This window comes from Corvus cornix, chromosome 6 (genome assembly GCF_000738735.6).
Source record: "Corvus cornix cornix isolate S_Up_H32 chromosome 6, ASM73873v5, whole genome shotgun sequence".
Lineage (NCBI taxonomy): Eukaryota > Metazoa > Chordata > Aves > Passeriformes > Corvidae > Corvus > Corvus cornix.
Window position 1 is genome coordinate 21,099,706 of NC_046336.1, and position 20,828 is coordinate 21,120,533.

General features: G+C 41.4%; 1 protein-coding gene across 3 annotated transcripts in view; it reads left to right on the plus strand.

Annotated features, from left to right (window-relative positions):
- Window positions 1-2,094: 2,094 nt before the first annotated feature.
- Window positions 2,095-20,828, plus strand: part of VCL (vinculin) — a 60,377-nt gene continuing 41,643 nt past the window's right edge. For 2 of the 3 annotated variants that reach the window (XM_039554442.1, XM_039554444.1), the window contains exon 1: window positions 2,095-2,548. In XM_039554442.1, the coding sequence (XP_039410376.1) occupies window positions 2,381-2,548 (168 nt within the window). In that variant the 5' untranslated portion in view covers window positions 2,095-2,380. The remainder of the gene's footprint in view (window positions 2,549-20,828) is intronic. The other variant, XM_039554443.1, reaches the window with a different exon arrangement.

The window sequence follows — 20,828 nt, forward strand, 5'->3', positions numbered from 1 at the left end:
ATCAGATAACACTTTTCCATTATATATGAAGACATATGCGTGAACATGCATATTTCAGCCATAAGTCAGTATACACAATTCTAAATCTAAAGCAATTATTTTTAATCAAAGTGCTTAGCTTATGTGCAAGTCCCACAAATGACTAAGTATGTGGGGTTTATTAAGTTTGTATACTTCCATAAAACAGAATTTAGCAGATTATTAGACATGGACTAATTGCTTTTTGTAATTCCCAGCTCCTGCACACTGCTGTCCAGAAGGATTTTTATCTATTCTCATTATAACTGATCCATAGTATGTGAAAGAGGAACTGCTAGGAATGTGTATACTAAAAATGGGACCTGCTATACAGCCAATAGCAAACAACATAAACAACTCTTACAGTGCACAGTTCAAGTAACTTAAAACACTCATCACTGCTGAAAGACTGATACTGTAATTATGTTTTGCATGCCAATAGCATAATTTGATTATCTGTTATCAAGCCTACAGGTACACTGCTTTGCAAACCAAACGGGAGTGTACAACATGGAAATTAGTAACATGACTTCTACCACTGGAGAATCAATAAATACACAGAAATATAATTCCCAGCATACTGAAAGAGAACAGTAACCAAACCAAACAAACTTCTGAGCTAAAGGTGTTGCTAAGATTTCTTAACCCTGAACAAAATCTGTTTTTCATCGCTTTTTAGGCCTACAGCTTGTAACTGTCCCTGTAACTTCAACCATGACAATGCTGGTACAAGTTACAAAGAGATCCTTGAGCCCACACCAGCCTTACTGATTTAATTGATCTTTCTATATGTCCCTGTGTCTTCTGGTAGGCCCGGCTGCGTTCAAACATTGCACAGAAAACACACTGTTTGCTCTGGAACATTTCAGACTGCAACCTAGTCTGACAGGGACATTGATTTATGGCTTAAAATAGCAGCACAAGGATAAAAACATCTAAAAGCCAGCAATAACTTTACAAATCAGAACCTGTGCTCGTGTCATCAAAGAAAAGAAGAAGGGCAGAGCGTAACTCCTTACTCACGTTTTATTTTATTACCACGAGTGCTGCCAGTGCCACAAGAGACCCTGCCCGGGGTACGCCGGAGGGCGGGCAGCGCTCGTGAGGGCTCTCAACGAGCTGGGCTGGGACTGGCAGCCACGCTCTCACACCGGCGCCACGGGAAAGGGGGGATTTATGTTCCTCTCTGACCACGGTTAGTACTCCTTCTCCCAACACCACGCCGCTCACCCAAGCGTATCTAAACAAGCTCCTGCTGTTACCGCCAGTCATAGCGGTAAAACCCAAGCCGAGGTTCACTCTCCCCGTACATGCCACCCCAGGCAGCCCCACGGGGCTGCTGCCGCTGCCTCAGCGCTGTCCCGCCGTATCCCCTCAGCCCTGAGGGGCAGCATGCGGGGGCGGCACAACGGGGACAGCCCTCCCCACCTAAGGCGAACAGGGAGCGGAACGGCAGGGACAACCCTCCCCACCTGAGCCGGAGCGGGGGTGGAAAGCAGCGCCCGCAGCCTGTCGCCACTTTTCCTCAGTGTGGGCGGAAGCTTATGGGGCCGCGCCCAGGGCGGGCCGCGCAGGGCGGGCTGCGGGGAAACCGCACGCCCCGCACGAAAGGGTGCGCCCCAAGCAGCGCCTGGGGACAGCTGGCCCGGCCAGGAGCGCAACCTCCCCTCGGCCACCCCCATCCCAGCGATGCCCAGCCCCACACACCCGGCGGGCCCCCACGCTTCGCCTCAGCCCAACGGAGCGAACTTGCGCCGGCAGCGGGCGTGGCGCAGGAATCTCGCCGTCCTCGCCCCCCGCTATCTCGGCACCCTGGCCTTAATCGTGTCCTTATATGGACACCAGAATGCCTGACGTCATCCCGACTCTGGGAAACCAGCGCCCGCGCAACCAAGCTTGGTTGGGAAGGAGGGTGGTGCGGGAAAGGCAGGGGGTGGAGGGGGAAGGAGGCTCTGGAATGTTGATGGACGCGGCGTTGCGCCACTGGGAGCGGCGGTCCCAGCTCAGCCATTGGGCGAGGCGGCCGGGGGCGGGAGCTGCGGGAGGGGCGGGTTGTGGCGGTTGAAAAGCCGCCTGGCTGAGGAGCGGCGCTAGTGCGGGGTGGGCGCTGCTAGCGGGCGGCAGGGGGGCAGCGAGTTCGAGTCCTGCTTCCGTGAGCCTGAGCCGGCAGCCGCTTCTCCGTGTGCTGTACTCCGCACCGGGGCGAGGGGAGGTCGGAGTGGTCGTTTGGTTTCCTGTTCTTTCTCTTTTTCCTCTTTGTGCGGAGGCCGCGGCTTTCTCCGTGGGGCGCCAGCCCGCAGAGACAGAGTTTGCCAGGAGTTTGTGCTGAGTTCGGGCCCCGGCCCCCCGCCCCGCCGCCGCCATGCCCGTCTTCCACACGCGCACCATCGAGAGCATCCTGGAGCCGGTGGCCCAGCAGATTTCCCACCTGGTCATCATGCATGAGGAGGGGGAGGTGGATGGAAAGGCCATCCCAGACCTCACCGCCCCCGTGTCGGCCGTGCAGGCCGCTGTCAGCAACCTAGTGCGGGTGAGTAGTGGCGGCTGGCCCGCCTTCTCCCGGGAGCGACTTTGGCCGCCGCGGCTAACTTGGGAGTCCGGCGGCGCCCGCCCGCCCCGGGCTGTCGCGGACAGGTGTCCCGGCCTCCGCCCCGTGAGGACGGGCCGGGCGCGGTGGCGGGGCCCGGGTAAGGGTTAAGTTGGAAGTCTGTCTGGACCTCTGCGGCTCCCGCCTGGAAGTCGCCTTCGTCTTCCCGCTCCGGCTGGCGAAGGAGCCGGGAGAGCCGCGCTGCGGAGCAGTGAGTTGTCCCAACAGCCAGTTGCTCACCGTCTTGGGGTGAAGAAGCCTTTGCCCACCTGAGGAGCGGCATCACATTAAAGTGCAGTCAAGCGCGGTAGTTGCTGCTGTTCCTACCCGCCCCGAAACTCCTCACAGATGGCTCTGATACGCTGTGTGGTTCTCTGCTGCCTAGGAAACCCTATTTTAAGTGTATGCACTATAAAAGGCAAAATAGTTACTTGGCGTGAGCCTATCCTAAAAAACCCAAACCCAACCAATAACAAAGCTCAAACTTCCCAGGCATTTGGGTTTCATTTTTAAATTGGTGAAGGCTGGCCGTTCCTTATCAATGCAGGAGTTGAGGCAGGACAGACCTGTGGTTTCCAGGCAAAGTCTGGAGCTGTAAATTGTTCTTGTTACGTAGCCTCGAGTATGAGTTACTGTTCGCTTGTGGGAAGCTAAAGGTGATAGAAATTTGGCCTCACTCTCTCGACATCTTGAAGGCAGTTATGCATAGCATGTCTCTTTAAGATCTGAGTACTTGCAGTATGGACACTGCAGCTTGAGAAGTGCAAGTGACTAATACATTTGAAATGTTTTAGTCCTATTAGCACTTTTATAATCAACAAAAGAATAACGAACTGTTGCAAGACAGAAATACTTTCTTTGATATAGAAAAAGCACTGTGACATTGCCTACTCTTCTATTGCATTGAGAATTACCTGGTGGTACTTACCATTCACCTTTGTTAAGCTTGTTTACAGATACTGAACTCATTTTTGGACACCATGTGTTGCTTGCTCATTTTGAATCCTGTGAAATTCTGAAGTAGTTCTTGGCAAGAAATACCCTTTGCCAGTAAACTTTGCCTTAAAATGAATAGCTGTGCAAGTTAAAATACTGTGTCACTGCTAACCAATGTGTTAATGCACTGAAATCATGAGACTTGTGGGCATAAGAAGCTGTCAAGATGACTAATGTGTGTGATGTGTTTATCACGTTTTGGCCTGTAGTACTTGCTACCGCTAGAATAACTTGCCACTTAGAGGTTTTGCAGTTTACTACAGTGTAACTATATATCTTGGTCGCCATGACTATAAATATTACAGACTGTCTAGAATACTTGTGCTTCCTGCTGACTATAGAAGACATTCTTCTTTTTATGAAGAGCACTTGTTCTTCAGCAATTTGCTGATGTAATAGGTGTTTTGGCTGTAAGGGTGTGAAGCCTGTGTATATGAAATACTTTTCCTTGAAAGGAAGACATTGGAATAATGCTTTGCTTCTGTGAGCTAACTCTGTAACACTGGATTGTGTGACTGTTTTTCCCCACCCCACCTTTCTCTCAAAAGAAACTTGATGTGATAAAGTCTCATTTATTAGAGAAATGCAGAAACAGAATTGGTTTCTTTCTGCAGCTTGCTAATGCTAGCTCTTCCTTCATTTTGGACTGTTTTGGAAGCCTCTGGTTCTCTTGCCTGATAGTTAGATAAAAAGAAAGATAGTTGAATTATTTTTTCTGTGTTTATCACAAAGAGCAAATAGAAGTGGTGTAATCTGCAGTGGTAATTACCAGGAAGATGCCCTGGTCTGTTAAAATGCAGCTTTGACTACATTAGGAAAAATGCAGAAGAAAGTTCTGTTTCTTGTCTGGAGCTGTGTTTTCAGTGCATCATTCTGAAGTGTAAAGGTGATTTATGAAACAGCGGTTTCACAGGAGCAGGAGAATTTGTGCAGACAGGTTCTCGAATTATGAGCCTTCTGGTGGCTTCCCAGGTGACAGCAAAGATGGAGTTGTTAGTACAACCAAGAGAGTAATGTAGCTGCTGGCTTGTTGTGTTGCTTGCTGTCTGGTCAGGGTTCTTAGTGTAGTGTGAGTATCACAAAGTACATAAAGGAAAGTACTGAGGAGCAGGGAGTTTTTAAATGATAAATTAATGATAATAAATTAATTATTATTAATAAAAATAATGATTAATAATGATAAATTATTGATAATAGCAGCACTACTCTTCAGTTGCCCAGCCTATAGTAAGGATTCTGCAGTTTGGAAAATGCAATATTTAATTGATTTAACTATTGTGTCTGTATTTAACTGCTGGTAGCAGTGTTTGAAGTGTTGAGACCCATTCTTGTGGAAGGCATAGAAGATGTACTGTGAGAGAAAATGGGCTAGAAAAAGACTATATGGCTATAAGGAAGGACCTATGTGCGATAACTTGAGCATTCCTGAGATGGAGTTAGATGGAATACACTATTCAAGATGGAACAGAGATTGATAGATATGAGAGTCTTAATTTAGGACTATTAGATGAGTCAAAAGGGAGTCCTGCTCCTAAACATCCTGACTACAGACCTCTGTAAGAGAACTTTCCTTCAGCATGCATTCCTGTGTTTTCTGTATTTTCTCTATTTTTCTGTATTTTCTGTCCTTCATGGTTATCCTGTATTTTAAGGCTTGCATGAAGCCATCTTAAATTACATGGGTTTTTAAATGTAAAGTTTGCACACTCAAGTAGAGCTACCATAGAGATGCTTCCTTGTCAGAACCTAATTGTAAAGTAATTCTGGGGAGGAGATAGTCCAAGTCATTGTTGAAGTTAATGAAATAACAATCTTTACAAGTTAGTCTCTCCTGTGGTAAAATACCAAAGAAAGATTTGGTATTCTGTTTGCAATATGCAACAGTTTGATTCCACTGCATCTTGATTATTCTGTTGAGGAATAGCTTTTGCACAATAATTCTGAAATAGTTTTGAAGTATTTTGGTGAAATTTCTTCACTGTGGGATAAAGTCCTTGTTGCCTGTGCAAAAATACAATGTAGAAGTAAGCATCAGAAGCTTTCTTGCCCAAAAATCAACTTGGACTGGAGCCAAGAATTTGAGGGAGAGGCTTCAGATACCACAAGACTAAATGTATTACATTGGTCCTTTTTTAAACTGAAAATCCTAATGTTTGTATTGGCTTATATTTAAAGTAGATGTGTGCCTCTTACGGAAAGGTTGGCGATTGGTATTTCTTTAAGCTAAAAGATGTGATACTGTAAGTCAACAGAAGTGGTGCTGTTCGTGGGTAATAGTCAAGGCTACCTAATAGATATGGAATGATTTTGATCTTGCTAAATATCCTATTAGTTCAGAGGAGAGTGAAATGAAATTTTGAGTTCTAAGTTGTCAAACTTCTCAGGGAGGAAAAGAACCATGTAGTGATTTTCTAGCTGTTTCAGGCTTTCTTTTTTTCCCTAATTGTTTGATTTTTTGTTGGTTTTATTTTTTTTTAAAAACTCATCAGACCTCTAGCCTATTTTAAAAAGAGGGATTTTTATCAAGGATGACTGCTGATGGTGCAGAAATGGTAAAGCAATCACACAGGTTATATAAATAGTTTTATTTCATGGAGGAGAAGAAAATTGTGAGTATGAATTTAATGAGCATTTATGTTCAGACCAATGTTATATTATTGCCATACAAAGCAAATTCTGCTCTGATGTTGTAAGCTCCATACTGCCTTCTATGGATTCTGGCATTCTGTCAGTACAGGCACAGCCTGCTCTGGTCACTTCTCTGCTGTTTCAGACAGAACTGCCTCAGAGCAGTGTTGCTGTTGCCCTGCCAAATACCAACAATACCATGGGTGAAGCTGCTGAGTTTGACAGATTGGGCAGTAATTCTCTGCATGAAAATTAAGGTAGTAGAAGGGACTTGGAAGGTAGACATAATTTAAAATACTGGAGCAGGCTCAGCAGCTCAAAGAGGTGTTGGTTTTTCAGAGTCCAGGCTGTTCAACAAGGTCAGTGGTCTGAAAGATCTGACCTGCTTTACCTGAGACCAATTACTTGAGACCTACTCTGTTTTTGTGTCTTTCATTTTCATAGAGCTTAGGACATCTGAGCAAAGTGATGCTCCTGTGAAGTCTTCATAATGGAAGATTTAAGACCCTAATGGTAATAAATGAAGTGGCTGAGATCTTTCATAACAGAGATCTGCTCTGAAAAAATAGTGCTTGTCTATTTGATGATGCAACTTCTGCCTTTCTATCCTCTGTGCTGTCCTTTTGTATGTGGATCTGTTTCACAAGTGTCTATATGCAGCCAGTTTCTATTACATTATTTTTTAATGGGAAAAAATTGCTTTACTCTCTATTAAATGACTGATGACCACATTTCTTGAGAAGGTGTTACTGTTGGATGCTGTGATATGCCTTTATTTACCTACTGAGGTTTGGAGGCTTATGAAATGTTACTGACACCTTTCTGTATCTCAGTTAGTAGCTTTGACTAGCTATGTCAGGCCTGGCTAGGTCAGGCTAATCATCAGGAAGGGTCTCTTAGGTTATAAATATCCTGTCTCGTAGTCAGGGTTTATCAGATGTTTCTTTTAAGTAGATCTGGGCCAAACACTATTTAAAAATGTAAATAAAGGCAGTCTAGAGTAAGTTTCAGCTTAACTGGAGGTTGTACTTGATGGGAGCAAGACCCTATAGTACTGGGTCAGACAGTCATGTGTGTCAAAGGTTTTTGTGACTTCCTGAAGTTGTGAGGTCAGTCTCTTTAAACTGCTGCCAGCTGAAGCCCACCCCATCTAGGCACAACTAAAACTACTCAGATAGCTCTTAAAACAGATGGAACTTGATACCAGTACTTTGGCAGAGACATGAAGTTTAAACCAAACAGAAAAGTTAAGTTTGGGAGTATTGCATTTAGTGTAGCTATTGCAGCTGTCCTATCTCTTCTTAGCAGAGGAAGAAGCAGTAATCACCTGAAGCCACTGGCATGTTCTGGCTGTATATCCACGGGCCTCTGACAGGTGAGAAGTTGCCTGGGGTTGCAGGGCCATTTGGAACAGGCTGTCCATCTTCCCTGGACAGGCTGTAAATTGCCTACTGATACCTGCAAACCACCAACTTGGAAATCACCTGTTTAAATGAATTTGTGAGGAACGCAGCCTGCCTTGAAATCCTTGTCATTGTCATGATTCCAGCAGCAAAAGTCAAATACATGGATAAACACCTGGAATGAGGAGAAATGGTCTGATTGTTGTGGTGAGTGGATGGTAAAACAGCTTTATTATCCTAAAGCTTTCTTTCGGCATAGCTGACTTGCCTGTAACTCAGGGTACAAAGAGAGGAGTGAGCTGTTGTGAGCACCTTAGTGTTTCTCTTTTTTAAGGGGAAAAATTAGCTTGCAATATGTTTCTATATTTATGTATCTCAGAAAAGGATGGAGAAGAAAGGAAAAAGATAAGCTTTTTTCCCTTGCAGAATTTTCTGTGCAGCCAAAAGATGACTCTAAAGGGGGTTGTGGCTTCTGCATTTTTTCTTGATGTTTGTAACTTGTTGTGGGATATGTATAGATCTGTGCCTCCCCATCTCCAGTTTATTATATTGTTACATTTTGAAGCTGAAAGAAATGGTCAAAAGAGCAGATCTCGTGAGAGAATGAGTCTTTTCACTACAGGTTTCTATGTCTTATCTATGAGTAATAGAAAACTGTGATTAGTGTACAAATAATAAAAATTTCCTTTTTTTTTTGAACTAGAGTATCCTTCAGTGTACAGCAATTTCTTCAGGGATCATTTGCCATATTGTGGGAACTGTCCATATGCTCTGAGAAAGGGGATAAACCCCATTAGGGTGCGTGTATGGGAGGGGCTGGGAGAAGAGTGATTAATCAGACAGAAAGCAACTTTGTAATAACAAAACATCTCATAAACTGCTTTCTTGCTTTTATCTGTTAGGAATCATCTTTACTTAAGTGATTAATTAGTTTCTGGTTTGAATGGAATAATCTCCTTGTTCTGTTACTGCGTTTGGATATACCAGTCTCCTCCGTCAGCTTTAAAAGGATTTATTTTGTTCTCTCTTCCTTTGAATGTGCATAGAGATGGTGAATGTCTCCTCATATGCTGCTTACTTTTTTGGGCATAAAAACTGGGACTATTATTGTGGAATGGATAGTCTTTAAGTGGCAGTTGGACTAAAAAGTTCCATATGCCAAGAATCTGGTGAATACCACTCCTGCTCTGGAGAACTTACTATATGCTTTCTGCTGCATAAGTCAATTATACCACCTCCTGTGGGAGGAGTTAAACCTGTGTTAAGGGCCAGTGTTTTTAGCAGTTTATTCTTCCTGATTTCTTCTAACTTTAGAGAGTGATGTAGTTTTGCTTTGTACTTTGAAACAAGAAGATGCTTTTCTCTATATAGTGATATTGGACTGTAGATGTGGAATTCCTTTTAGAGGCTAATGAAAAATTAACCAAACAAAATGGTTCAGAAATGTGTAACTTCAGAACATAAATGAAGTAATTTACAAGTGTTTTCCCCTTCCCAATGTAGTTGAAATTTGGATTGATGAAACAAATCTTTGAGAGGACTAGGTGGGTGTGGATCCAGACAGTGGTTTTAAAGATGTGTTAACAAATGTGGTCTTAATGCTAGTTACTGGAAATGATGCCAAATGATTTTTCAAAGGAGAGAATAGGCCAATTCTAGTCAGTTCTTGCCTTGAGTACTGCTTAATTTTGGTAGTGGCTTTGCATGTAGTGAAGACTAACTTTTTATCCCTGCTTCTCTGTTTTCCACTTGCGTGTGTTTCTCCTGAGCTCCTGTTTCTGACTGCATTGCTGTACTGAGCCTTACTGGCTTGACACTACTCACACTGAAAAGCAAGTCAGGCTGGCAAACTAGACCTTAAGAAACATTGCAATGTAATTTTTTTTCTTTAGTGACAAATTATATTTTATCGCTTGCTCAAATGCTGAGAAGTGGTTCTTGATACAGAACTTCTCTACAGCCACAGTTCTTAATTTCTGTGAAGTGATAGCCCTCCTGACATTTATCTTTAAACACAGCAATAGGAGTATTGTTGTTATTGAATTTGAACAGTAAAGTGTTTTTGATGTAACTGTATAATTGTTAAAAGTTAATCCACTACATTAATTGTAATGTTTAGTTGTATAATTTCTTCCTTAATTTTTATGACAACAGGTGAGAGAATTAACTCTAAATATTGTCCTGTAATTGGAATCTAGAGTAACAAGTGTTGAGCCATGGTAATACACCAGATGAGTGAATATTGCAGCTACCTTCATTTCAGAAGGTACTCTGTGGATACAGGGTGACTTGCTGCATGGGGAGATAAAATGATGAAACGAAGGCTGGATCTTTTTTGCAGTTACAAATATTTCACCAGTAAGTATTTCTTCCAAACACAAGCCTAGCATTCTAGCAGCTCAAAACTGAACTTGGTGGGGGGAGAATTGGGGCATGATCCTACATGCATAATACTTGGAAGTAGGCCTGGTTTGTCTCTGGGGTAAATCAGACCCTAGTGCTTCTGTGAGGATATGAAAGACTGACTAGACAATCAATAGAGGGGGCAAACTTTTCCTTTGCTTACTTTGCCTAATAATTAAAGTCTACTGAGGTGTGACTTGTACTTGCCCATATACTGAGACTAGAACCAAAGATTTGTGTCAAAATACATTGAACAACTCACTTTGTAACAAATCTCTTATTCAGAAGTCAGTATTGTTCTGATACTTCAGGAGAGCTCTTTACAACATGAATAATGAACAGCAGTGGATAGTGAAGGGGACAGAAACAAAAAACTGAAAACCTACTCAATATCAAAGCCTTTCCCGAGTTAATGAACCTGTCAGCATGTTGACTCTTAGTTGATGATATCCAACTCCTCCTCTCACTGAGAAAACATGTGTTGGAACAGTTTCCCAGTATCCTAATTTCATGGGTAGGGTAGGAAACTGGTAATTCATGATGGGTTTCTCCAGTAAAGAATGGAGAAAAGAAACAAGCTGTTTTCTGTTGGTGTTGGCCTAGGATACTTATGAGGAGACCTATTGTAATAATGTGGTATTGCATTCTCAATCAATGGTTACACCCACAGAATAGCAAATGTAGTTTGAGCTTCTTTCACCAAATATAAATTTTCCTTGTACCAAGCTCTCAGTGGATCCTGGGGACCTGGGATTGCTGAAGGCAGATTGTGCTGGTTTGGAGAAATTGGAGGAAAATATCCTCTGATAGAAGGCAGGTTACAACCATCCCTCCCCCACCAGGTTCAGGGTAAAGAGCTTTCCTTGGAGGAAAGTGAAAGAGAGAAAAAAACTATTTAACAAACACACAGGAAAAGAATAATAATGCTGAATAAGAAAACCTCTCTATGTGAAGAGAAACGTGGGAAGATTTCAAGAGTCCTTCTGTAGGTGTGGTCTCTCTCCTCCTCCTTGGAGTTGGGTCAGTGCTGTCCCACCTCTGGGGCCTCGGTGGAAAATTCTCCCAGTGTGTTCTGATGTTGAAACAGTCCAGAAGAGAAGAAGGGAAAAACCGAAGTCCCAGGAAAACAAAGTTCAGCTTTCCGTCTCCCTTTGGAGAAAAGGAGCCGAAAGCTGGCTGAAAAGCAGGAAGGGTGCTTCCTCTGCTCTTCTCGCTGCAGCAGCAGAATGCAGAGGAGTGTGTATCTGTGTCCTTGAACAACTGTTTTGAGGAGTTTGCTTGGTGTTTTTCTCTCCCCCCTCTTGGGCTCAGTTTAAAGGCACAGAAAGGCACAGGATTGATTTCTGGGCACAGAGCAGCAATAAGGGATATACATCATAAATTCACCCCAAGACAGATTTTCTCAGAAAAGACAGAGGTAAGTAAGTCTTTGAGTACATAATTTTGTGTGTTTTGGTCAGACACCCACACCTATCCCATGGTGGGCCTGCATTTTACCTGGTCTTTATTTTGCTGCTGTATTTACACAAGCATTTTTTGTTGTCTTTCATGCCCCTCCGGAGGTTCAACTCTAGATGGACTTTGGGATGGACCCCATCCTTGTATGCTCAGCTAATGTCTTTGTTCCTCCTGGCAGGAGTACTCTGTTCATTCCAGCAGGCCTCCTGCCACTTTTCCTTGTCTTCCTGCTCATAAGGATGAGCCAGCTTGGAGTAGGTGATCTTGAAAATCAACCAGCTCTCCAGAATTTCTCTTTCTAGGACTGTATTCCATATGATTTCTCCAGTTAGGTCCCTGAAGAGGCTAAAGTCTCTTCTGAATCTCAGGCTCAGATTTGTCTAGTTATTTCCTTTCAGGATTCTTAATTCCACATCTAATGGTCACTCCATCTGACATTGGCATTTCCAATCAATGCTTCCCTGTTTCTAACAGCAGAGTACCTCCTGCCTTTGGCCCCTCAATCTGTATCTACTAACAAACGATAATTAGAGCTTACAGTCTGTGAAAGGAAAAGTACAGGCAAGCAGTTTTTACATTAAACTGATTTTTTGTGATGGCCTGGGAAGGTTTGATTTCAGCAAGTATTGCGCTTAATATTTGTCCTCGGGTACATATGGTGCATAAATAAAATTATGAATAACAGAGCTGAGAAAGTACTGCTTTGGTGAACTTCACAAGCTTTATGCTCAGATATCTTTGTGTATGCAGCTTAAAATGTTTGCGTATGTTGCAGCTGTTCTGGTCTCATTGCTCAATGTTTAACTTCTGTTTGTGGGAATAGTAAAATACAATGGTATTCAATTTGAATGGCATTTTTGTAGCTGAATCTTAGCATGAACTAGTCAAGCCTGCCCCTTGTTAAATGCTGAAAAGCATGCAAGAAAACAGCTGTGGTCATTAATTTCATAAATGGGTATAGTCACAGAAGTGCCATAGTAGCAGTATAAGTAAATGGTGGTTAGTTCTGTACACCTGAACTGAGAGAGGCATGCTGATCAGCTTAGTTAAGTCATTGTATAGTGGCAAACTGTAATGAGTGTTTTTAGCCTTTCTTTTTGAACTGAGTGCATCAGAATGGGAAGCTTGTTAAAGGCTGAGCCAGGGAAGTCCATATCAACTTCCTTGCCCATTCTCATCTTTCAGCCATTTGCTGGGTATCAGCTGTTCAGTTTCAGAAGTCTGACTCTTACTGTCAAGCCGGGGAGCTGTTAAAAGCTGTCATCTAGAACTTATTTTAGCTGAGCTGCTTCCTCTCCTGTCTTCCAAACTTTTCCTGAGTTTGGAAGAGGCTGCATATTGCAACTGTTTTAGATGAGGGAACCATTAATAAAACTCCCTTCTCTTATGCAGGCTTTGTTTTGTTCACCTGCACAAATACTTGCCAGAAGGAGCAGAAGCCAACTTTAACTAGGCTGATAGTGAGTACACGTGAGACACAGATATGTTGTGAGCTGCAAGAGTTTCTGGGTGGATGTGGTTCTTGGTGACCACAAACTTGATGGTTAGAACAAATGGACTTCTTATAAATGAGTATAGTACCTGTCTGTGCATAGGCAATGAATAGTTAAGCTCTTCAGCACAAAATGGGATATAGTAGTACATAATTGAGTGAAACAATTAATGTGTTAATTGTATGCAAGCTGGCATGTTCAGCCTTCCTATTTAAACTCTGGAAACCTTGTGAGTTGCTAACAAACATTTGTGTACTTGCTTATTGGAGGTTTTTGATACTGAAGTGTGTGATGCACTGAATATTTATCTAAAGAGTTATCACTAGAAAAAGACTGCTGCATCAAGCACCCCATGGAAGTTACTGGAAGTTTAACTTGTTTTGGTGTGCTTGTTTGCTATTAAAATCATAGGGGTTTTTGTAACTTTGGTCAAGATTAATCACAAAAGAAGCTTCATGTTTCAGCCTCTGAATGGGTGATACAGGTGTCTATTTGCCCTTCAGCTAAGTCTTCAAAAGCTTTTGTTTTTACACTTGATAAGTTTTCTTCCAAGTACTGAATGTGCTCTGTGACCGCTTTCTCAAATTACTGCATAACTCTTACAAGTTTTTAGGTGAACTGACGAATTAAACTGACTAGTGTTTGGGCTACAGTAAAAATCACTTTCATGAGCCTAGCTGTCTTTGCAGCTTTTGCAGCACAATAGTTGTGCTGAATAACAGAGATGAATAAATGGGGTTTCTCTCGAACTACAGAGTAGTAGCAAAAAGGTCACTTTTTATTTAGCTTACCCTGATAATATGACAAAATAATGGATTGTGAAGGGCTAGTAATTGCCAAACCACTGGCTTAACTGTAGCAAGTAAAGTGCTCTTTGAGTCTTTGCCACACCTATAAAATTCTGTCTTTCTCAAAAAAAATCAAAGGATGGGGAGTGGGAACATCAGTAAATTTTAGGTAGGTTTCAGTTAGACTTCAGTTTTTCTCTGAGGGGAAAAAAAAAGTAATAACATGGCATTTCTTTAATTTTTCTTCAGTTAATGCTGGCAAAACCTGCATTCATTAGCTCTCAGACTAGATTCCACTGGCCCTTGAGCTGTCAGACCAGCTGAGTCCAGCCCACCACCCATGCATCAGGAAGGAAGGAATTTATCTTTCTGTTGATCTGATTTTTGGTTTTTTTCCCTCCTCTTCCCAGCTTGACATTTGTGATGATTGTAGTTCAAAGCTGGGGAATAGAAAGTGTTTTATCTGTCAAGTGCAAGTAAATTTCTTGCATAGCAACTTTGCTCTGACAATTTGGAGGAGGGGCTGGGGGATATAGTGGAATATCTGGCCTGTTCTCCAGTTACTCAGGGTAGTGAAATGCTAAAGATACTTTGTGACCCTGAAGTGGTCACTAACACTACAAAGCAATGTTGCAGCAGATTTTTATGTAGTTGTCTTGCACTTTTTTTGTTGCAAAGGACAAACTTTTCTGCATGTGGTTTTTTAATTATAAGCATCACCGAAATATTTAGAACTGACTTGGTTACTGTGTAGCAGTGGAGGTAATAAACTGAAGGCATTTGTAAACTTGATGGATCTAGCATCTGCTCTCAAAACTGAATGCAATTCCTTTCTCCAGAGATATTTTCCTGTTAGCTTGCTAGATGGCCCAAACCCTTGTATTTCTATTTAACAGTATAATGGTTGTTCAGAAAAGTGGTTCTCTTCTGTTCTGTTGCTATTAAATTTGGAGCAACTTCCTCAAATACAACAAAATGTTGGGAACAAGGAATTGCTTTTAGTTGGATCTGCAGCAGTACTGACATTTCTTTTCCTAACTACATTATTGTCACTAATCCAGAAACTTCATCTCTAATATATTTATTTCACCAAGATTTAAAGACCATTTCATTAATGTTTGTTAAACTTGTAAGGGGATTTTAACAGTTAGAAAGGGCCCTTTGATGTATTTTTCCTGCTGTGGAGTTGATTTGTCAACCTTCTTGTACTGTGACACAGTTTTGGTTTACTGTTATATGTGAAATGGATGATTTTGTGTGTTTGTATAGTGCCTGGTATGATGGAGCTCTAAAATGCTAATAAATTGCAGTGAAGAAGACAAAAAAAGCTGTTGTTTTAAAGAAGTTGGACTTTCTCATGTCTTTTTATGATTAAGTATCAAATTTAAATATTCCTTTTTAAGACCAGTTTATAGAGGCTTTGCTTCTCTGCAACTTCTGAACTAATGGTGACTAGGTTTATTCCTTTTGGTATGCAAGAGGTGAACCCAGGCTTTGACCAACTTTGCCAATCACAGAACTTAAGCAGTTTTAGTCTACATATTTAAATGGCACTGGACTGTAACCTTCAAATTGCTTGCTTATATTACCTAATTTTCCCTCATGGTGTCAACAGAGAATTGAGTATAGCTCTAGCATTAAGCTACTACTGGTAAAGTCTATCCTGTCAAGCATGTGCAGAATCCACTGCCTACAGTAACAGGGCCAAACAAATCCATTGGTATAAAGAGAATTGCCACAGATTTCAGTATTATGTGAGCTAGGCTTTCCAGTAGGGACTGCAAGGGTAGGAGTAATGCTTTCATAATGTTTTAATTGGGTGAACATAGAGAAATTCAATGTAATGTATATTAATGTTAGTCCAAAGCACTGATTTAGAAGTAGGGTTGCTTCAGCAGTGATTTGGGTGGAAATAGGTTTTAACAGATCAATGCTGACTGTAAAAGTGGCTAAGAGTAGATTCCACTCTAGATACATGGAAAATAATAATTGTTCTGAGAGAGGAATTAGGTCTGTAGAATGCATTATATGATAAAAATTCTCAAAAGAATCAGTGACAACTCAGAATTGGATTACACTACTCTTACTGGTTATGTCATTCCTTAGTAGAAGATTTTAACTACACTGGTAACACTTACTTCTATGCCATAATTTATAAGCTTTTACTACACAAAACCCCAAACCCTTAGTCTCTTCAAAGTGTATATTGTTTTTCACTATGAGTCAATAAAGAAATAGCAAATGCCATTGAAAGTAGTTGCTTTTAAAGCTTTTTTATGTGAGAGTGGTTTGTTATATGGCCTTACAGTAAGCTTAAGACTTATTAAAAACTAATTTTAACAGCTGAATAAGTCTTCATCTAACTTGAACTAATGCTGAAGCAGACACAATTTGATTTTTAGTATCCTCTATCAGCTCTTTCTGCTGAGTGTCTGCTTTTTAATACTTTGCAAATTCTTTGTGGTGACTCCTCAAGGAAGTGGGTCAACTTCTACATGTTGAATTCCTTTCCAACCTGGTGTAAGTGGTCATGAGCACTGAAAGCAAAATCAAGCTGGAAAATAATCACATGATACCAAGTTTCTGACACACGTTTTCAATGGTGCTGTAAATGAGTCCCTTGGAAAACAGCCTACCACATCTAGTTAAATTCTCTTTAATGTAACTAGATACTGTTGTAGCTAATTAAAAGATTGCATTTAACCTGTGAACAGTGATTTACACCATGAACTTAGTGTGCACTAGAACTAACTATTAGTCAAGTAAAGTGAGGTTTATGAAAGACAAACTGTCCAGTGTGCTACAGAGGGTGGATAATTGCTATAAAATATTGTGTAGCATGTACCTTGCTGGTCAAGATACATTTGCTGTGGCAGAGCTTATTGCAAAAGATGAATGCTGTGAGTTTCTGTTGCTTCAGCCATATATTAGTGAGCACGTAAAGATAATCTTAATATATTAAAACATAGTGATAAATACTACTTTTATCAATAAAGGAATTCTACATGAGTGTTTTTTTTTCTTTGTCATGCTTATAAATTCTGTTTTTCTGCAGAGAACCGTTCCTGCCATGAACTTAGGGGAAAAACAAAAAAATCTGTTCTCTGGAACCACTGATGCTCTAGATGGGAGCTGGTAAGGGCAGTGGTGCCACTATTTCTGTGGAAAAGGGAAAATCAGTGTTGAACAGTCTGGTATTCAGAAGTCAGTACAAGCATATAACAACTGGAAGATCCTAAAATTCAGGGCCCAGTAGCCATCCTACATTTTCCATTGTGGCATATTAAAATGCCTTGTTTAGGTAACAATACCTGTTAAATCAGCAGTGTTTTCATAAAGTAACATGGGTTATAAAAGGTAACAACAGATTTTGTAGTTAACTAAATGGCAAGGTGAAATTAAGGCACTTGTATTGGACATCTGCCTTGTAGCTCATGTAGTCAGTTACTACTTGAGTAAATTTCAGATGCAGAACCATAGAGAAAGAAACTGCTCTACTGTTCTACGTTTGAAAGTTACCCAAGAAGTAGCAGAGAATACATTATTTTGTCTTTGCTTTTATTCAGCTTCTTGAATATCTGTGCAAACATGTGGATAAATGGAATACTAACTTATTATTGTTACACAGATCACAACATAAGCTAGTTTGCCCTTCTGATGAAGGGAAAAACAGACTGGGGAGAAAGTCAGTTATTACCTATGTGTAGCTATAGCTTGGGTTGATTTAGAGACACTGCAGTACAGTATTTATCTGTATCAGAATCACAGATTCTCATAGACAGCCCTGCTGTATCTGGAGCCAAATCTGCCTTCCATTTGATATAATCTATGAACTTCCTCTGGTGGGACCCCTTGCTACTACTCGACTACCAACAAGGCCAAAAAGCCTCAAGATTAGTGAATTTTCTGGATGTTTCTACTTGACTTAACAGTTGAAATGCTGGAAGGACAGGATACAGCTCAATTACCTGGGTCAGGATGGAGATTCTTATCTGCCAAAACCCTCTCCAACATGGAGATATTAGCAGATTGTCAAAGATGGTGTAAATCTAGCTGCAGAATCATGGTGTTCAGTTTCTTGTTTTTTAGACAGGCATCTGAATAATGAGAGAACTTGGCTCCAAAATCATGTTTTCTTTTAATACAGTGCTAATATGTGTATACACCTGCAGCAGGATTTATGTTAAGAGGTGCTCTGAAACTTGTGACCACAGATCTGTGTACGTGGAAATGAACTGGAAGAGCTTTTGGAGTCTGCATGCTGTTTGGTATGTGGTGTTGTCTTTAGATTTTCTTGTAAGGTAAAGGTAGCTACTTGCAGCTGTCAGTCTCATTGGTAGACTACAGTTGCTGTATCTTATTTTTCCTGGTGAGTTTTGTAAATGCCCACGGGCCAGAGATGACTTATATGAATTATGTTATTTGACTGAAGTAGAGTTGTCCTAAATGTCCTAAAGTAATTTTAACTTGAAGTACTGGTCTTGAAAAAGAAACTCTTCTCTTAATAAAAGAACTCATTTCCAAATTATAATAGTTCTGTAAAAAGTCTCACATAATGAGTATGTGTTTGTTTCCCATGTGTTAAGTTAATCCTCTAATTAGCCAAACCATCCAGGCCTTAGCTCTGTACTGGTAAAGGAGTTGATAGGTACTAGCAGCATGAATAAGTCTTTTGGTATCCAAATGATGTTGCTTTCTATTTTCCATATGGTTCTTGTTTTATAGTTCTGTATTTTGTGAACAGCAGGATTTCCTCAGCCTTAAGCCAGTTAAATTTTTCTTAATCACCAATGTAGACAGGTAGGTCAGTTTGCTGCTGTTGGGGACCAGATGGCTGGTGTGTTCTAATTTGCTTGCCAGATGACTTTGAAATTGTACCTTGCTATGGCTGGAATGCAGTCTCCAGGGCAATTATGAGAAAACCAGGAGTCACTATGCAGCTTCCATGCTGGCTGAAAGGACAAGTGGATGATAGGCTCTGATTCAGCAGTCTCCTTAGCGTTCTGCCTGGCTTCAAGGAGGAGTCATGACTGATTCACTGATGGTATATGTGCATTGTTCACTTGGTGTAAACTAAAAGCAGGAGGAGAATTTAGCTGCACATTTCTTTGGAGTTTTTTCCATCTCTAATTGCATTGGCTTATTCCTCTACAGAGAAGTAGAAAACTCTAAAAGCTTCTTAAACCAGTGGTAAACTCACTAATTGCAAGTGACATATCAATCCCATTTATAATTCAAAGCAAGATGAGTAGAATGATGAAGAAATTGGAAATTTGCTTTGTTAAATGCTTCTGAGAGCATTTGAAGGAAAAACAAAAGTTTGCGTTTTAAAAAAAGGTTGTAGCTTAAGACTGACTTTTGCAGGCTTATTGAATGAGAAGGATGAAATTGTGAGGAGTGACCTGTAAACCTGTTCACTTTGATTTTTTTAAAAACACTTCAACATTGCTTGACTTTCCTATTCAGAGTTTGCAAAAGTCATGTGTTTACTGGAAGCTGTTTGCATGTGTTAATTTTTGAGTGACTTGTAAATTTAGATGAGACAAAGTAATTTCATGATGTACCCCAAAGCTGTTTAACTTGTGTCTGACAAAGTTTGATGCTAGGCTGCCATGCCAGGATGTACACAATCCTGTTTTGATATATTTGTTGTGGGGTATGCCCAGCCCCTGCCCTGGAGGGATGTCAGCTGAGATAAGGAGATTGTGTAATTGCCCAGCAGGACTCCCTGGAAAGGCAACCACTTCTTTAGTCATGCGAGAAAAGACAGACCCACAATCCTTTAGGAGACCCTATGCAGATCCTTTGTAACCCATTGGCCTTTACCCATCCCCTGTATCCCTATAAAAGCTAGCCCTGTGCCCCTGTGAGACGCAGATGCTCGCTTGTAGCTCCCCGTCGCCGGAGTACGGATAATAAAGCTGCCTCGTGCGGAACCAGCTACTCAAGCCTCTCGTCTCTCTCTGGTCTGGCTTGGCCTGGAGGCTGCCCTGCAAAGCTGAGCTGAAATCACGAGCTGACAATCACTAAAGAGCTGACAGCTTCTGCACGGGCCCTCCTAGCCAGCAGCTGAGGGAAGACACCGGGCCTTGGGAAGGCAATTCCTTTCCGGACCATCTCTCCGGACCGGTCACAGCTTCCTGGGTCAGAGCCACTGACCCCCTCACCAGCTGTAATAATTTACCACATAGATTATGGCAGCTAAGGGTTAGGCCATGATAAACATTCACTCCAACATCTGTATTTCTAAAAGAGCTGAGCAAAATAGATTGGAATACCAACAACTGCATCTTCTTGATAGTGTAAGTAACATGGGTGGCAATCAAATTACTGTGACTGACAAGAACAAGGGTAAACAGCCAAGTCCTGTTCTGCGTCTCTTTCCTGCCAGAGGTTCTTCCTGAAAACTTTCAGTGTAATTGTGAAACCAGTCATCAGAGCCCAAAAGGAAAACTGAACAACTGTAAAGTAGTTACTGAGCCCTTGCCACTTCTGAAGCCACTGAGACAAACCAGTGTCTGAATCAGTGTGGGATAATGGACCTGCTTTCTAGGCCTTCAGTGGACAAGCCTTGTCCAAGGGGTGAACTCTGAAAGGTATAGGATTTACAACTGGGTATCACTAATTTCAGTCATCATTTTCCTTTTGTTGTGTGCAAGTAACACCCCTCAGTATGGAACCTTAAATAAAAATTCTTTCCTGAAGATTTAATTCTTTCTGCCCATGTTGTATTTTTCAGTCTTGACTGAAATGTATGTCATCTGTGCCAGCAGGGAATAAGCATAAATTTGGTGTAACTTTGGCTCACTTCTAGCTCAACTTGCATTTTTCCTAGTTGTGAGATCTGGGCCAGTGTTACTTTGTTAAAGTGCAGAATGTGTGGAAAGCCCTGGTAATTCTGTTTTGAGATGCATTCTAGATGTAGCTGTGCAATGTAGAGACTGTTGTCACTGTAGAATTAAAGCAAATACTTAAGTTTATTTTTTCAGGACAGACATCTAAAGAAGTTGCAGGGAACTTGATGGCACTCAACTGGTGAATAAGACATTTTTGA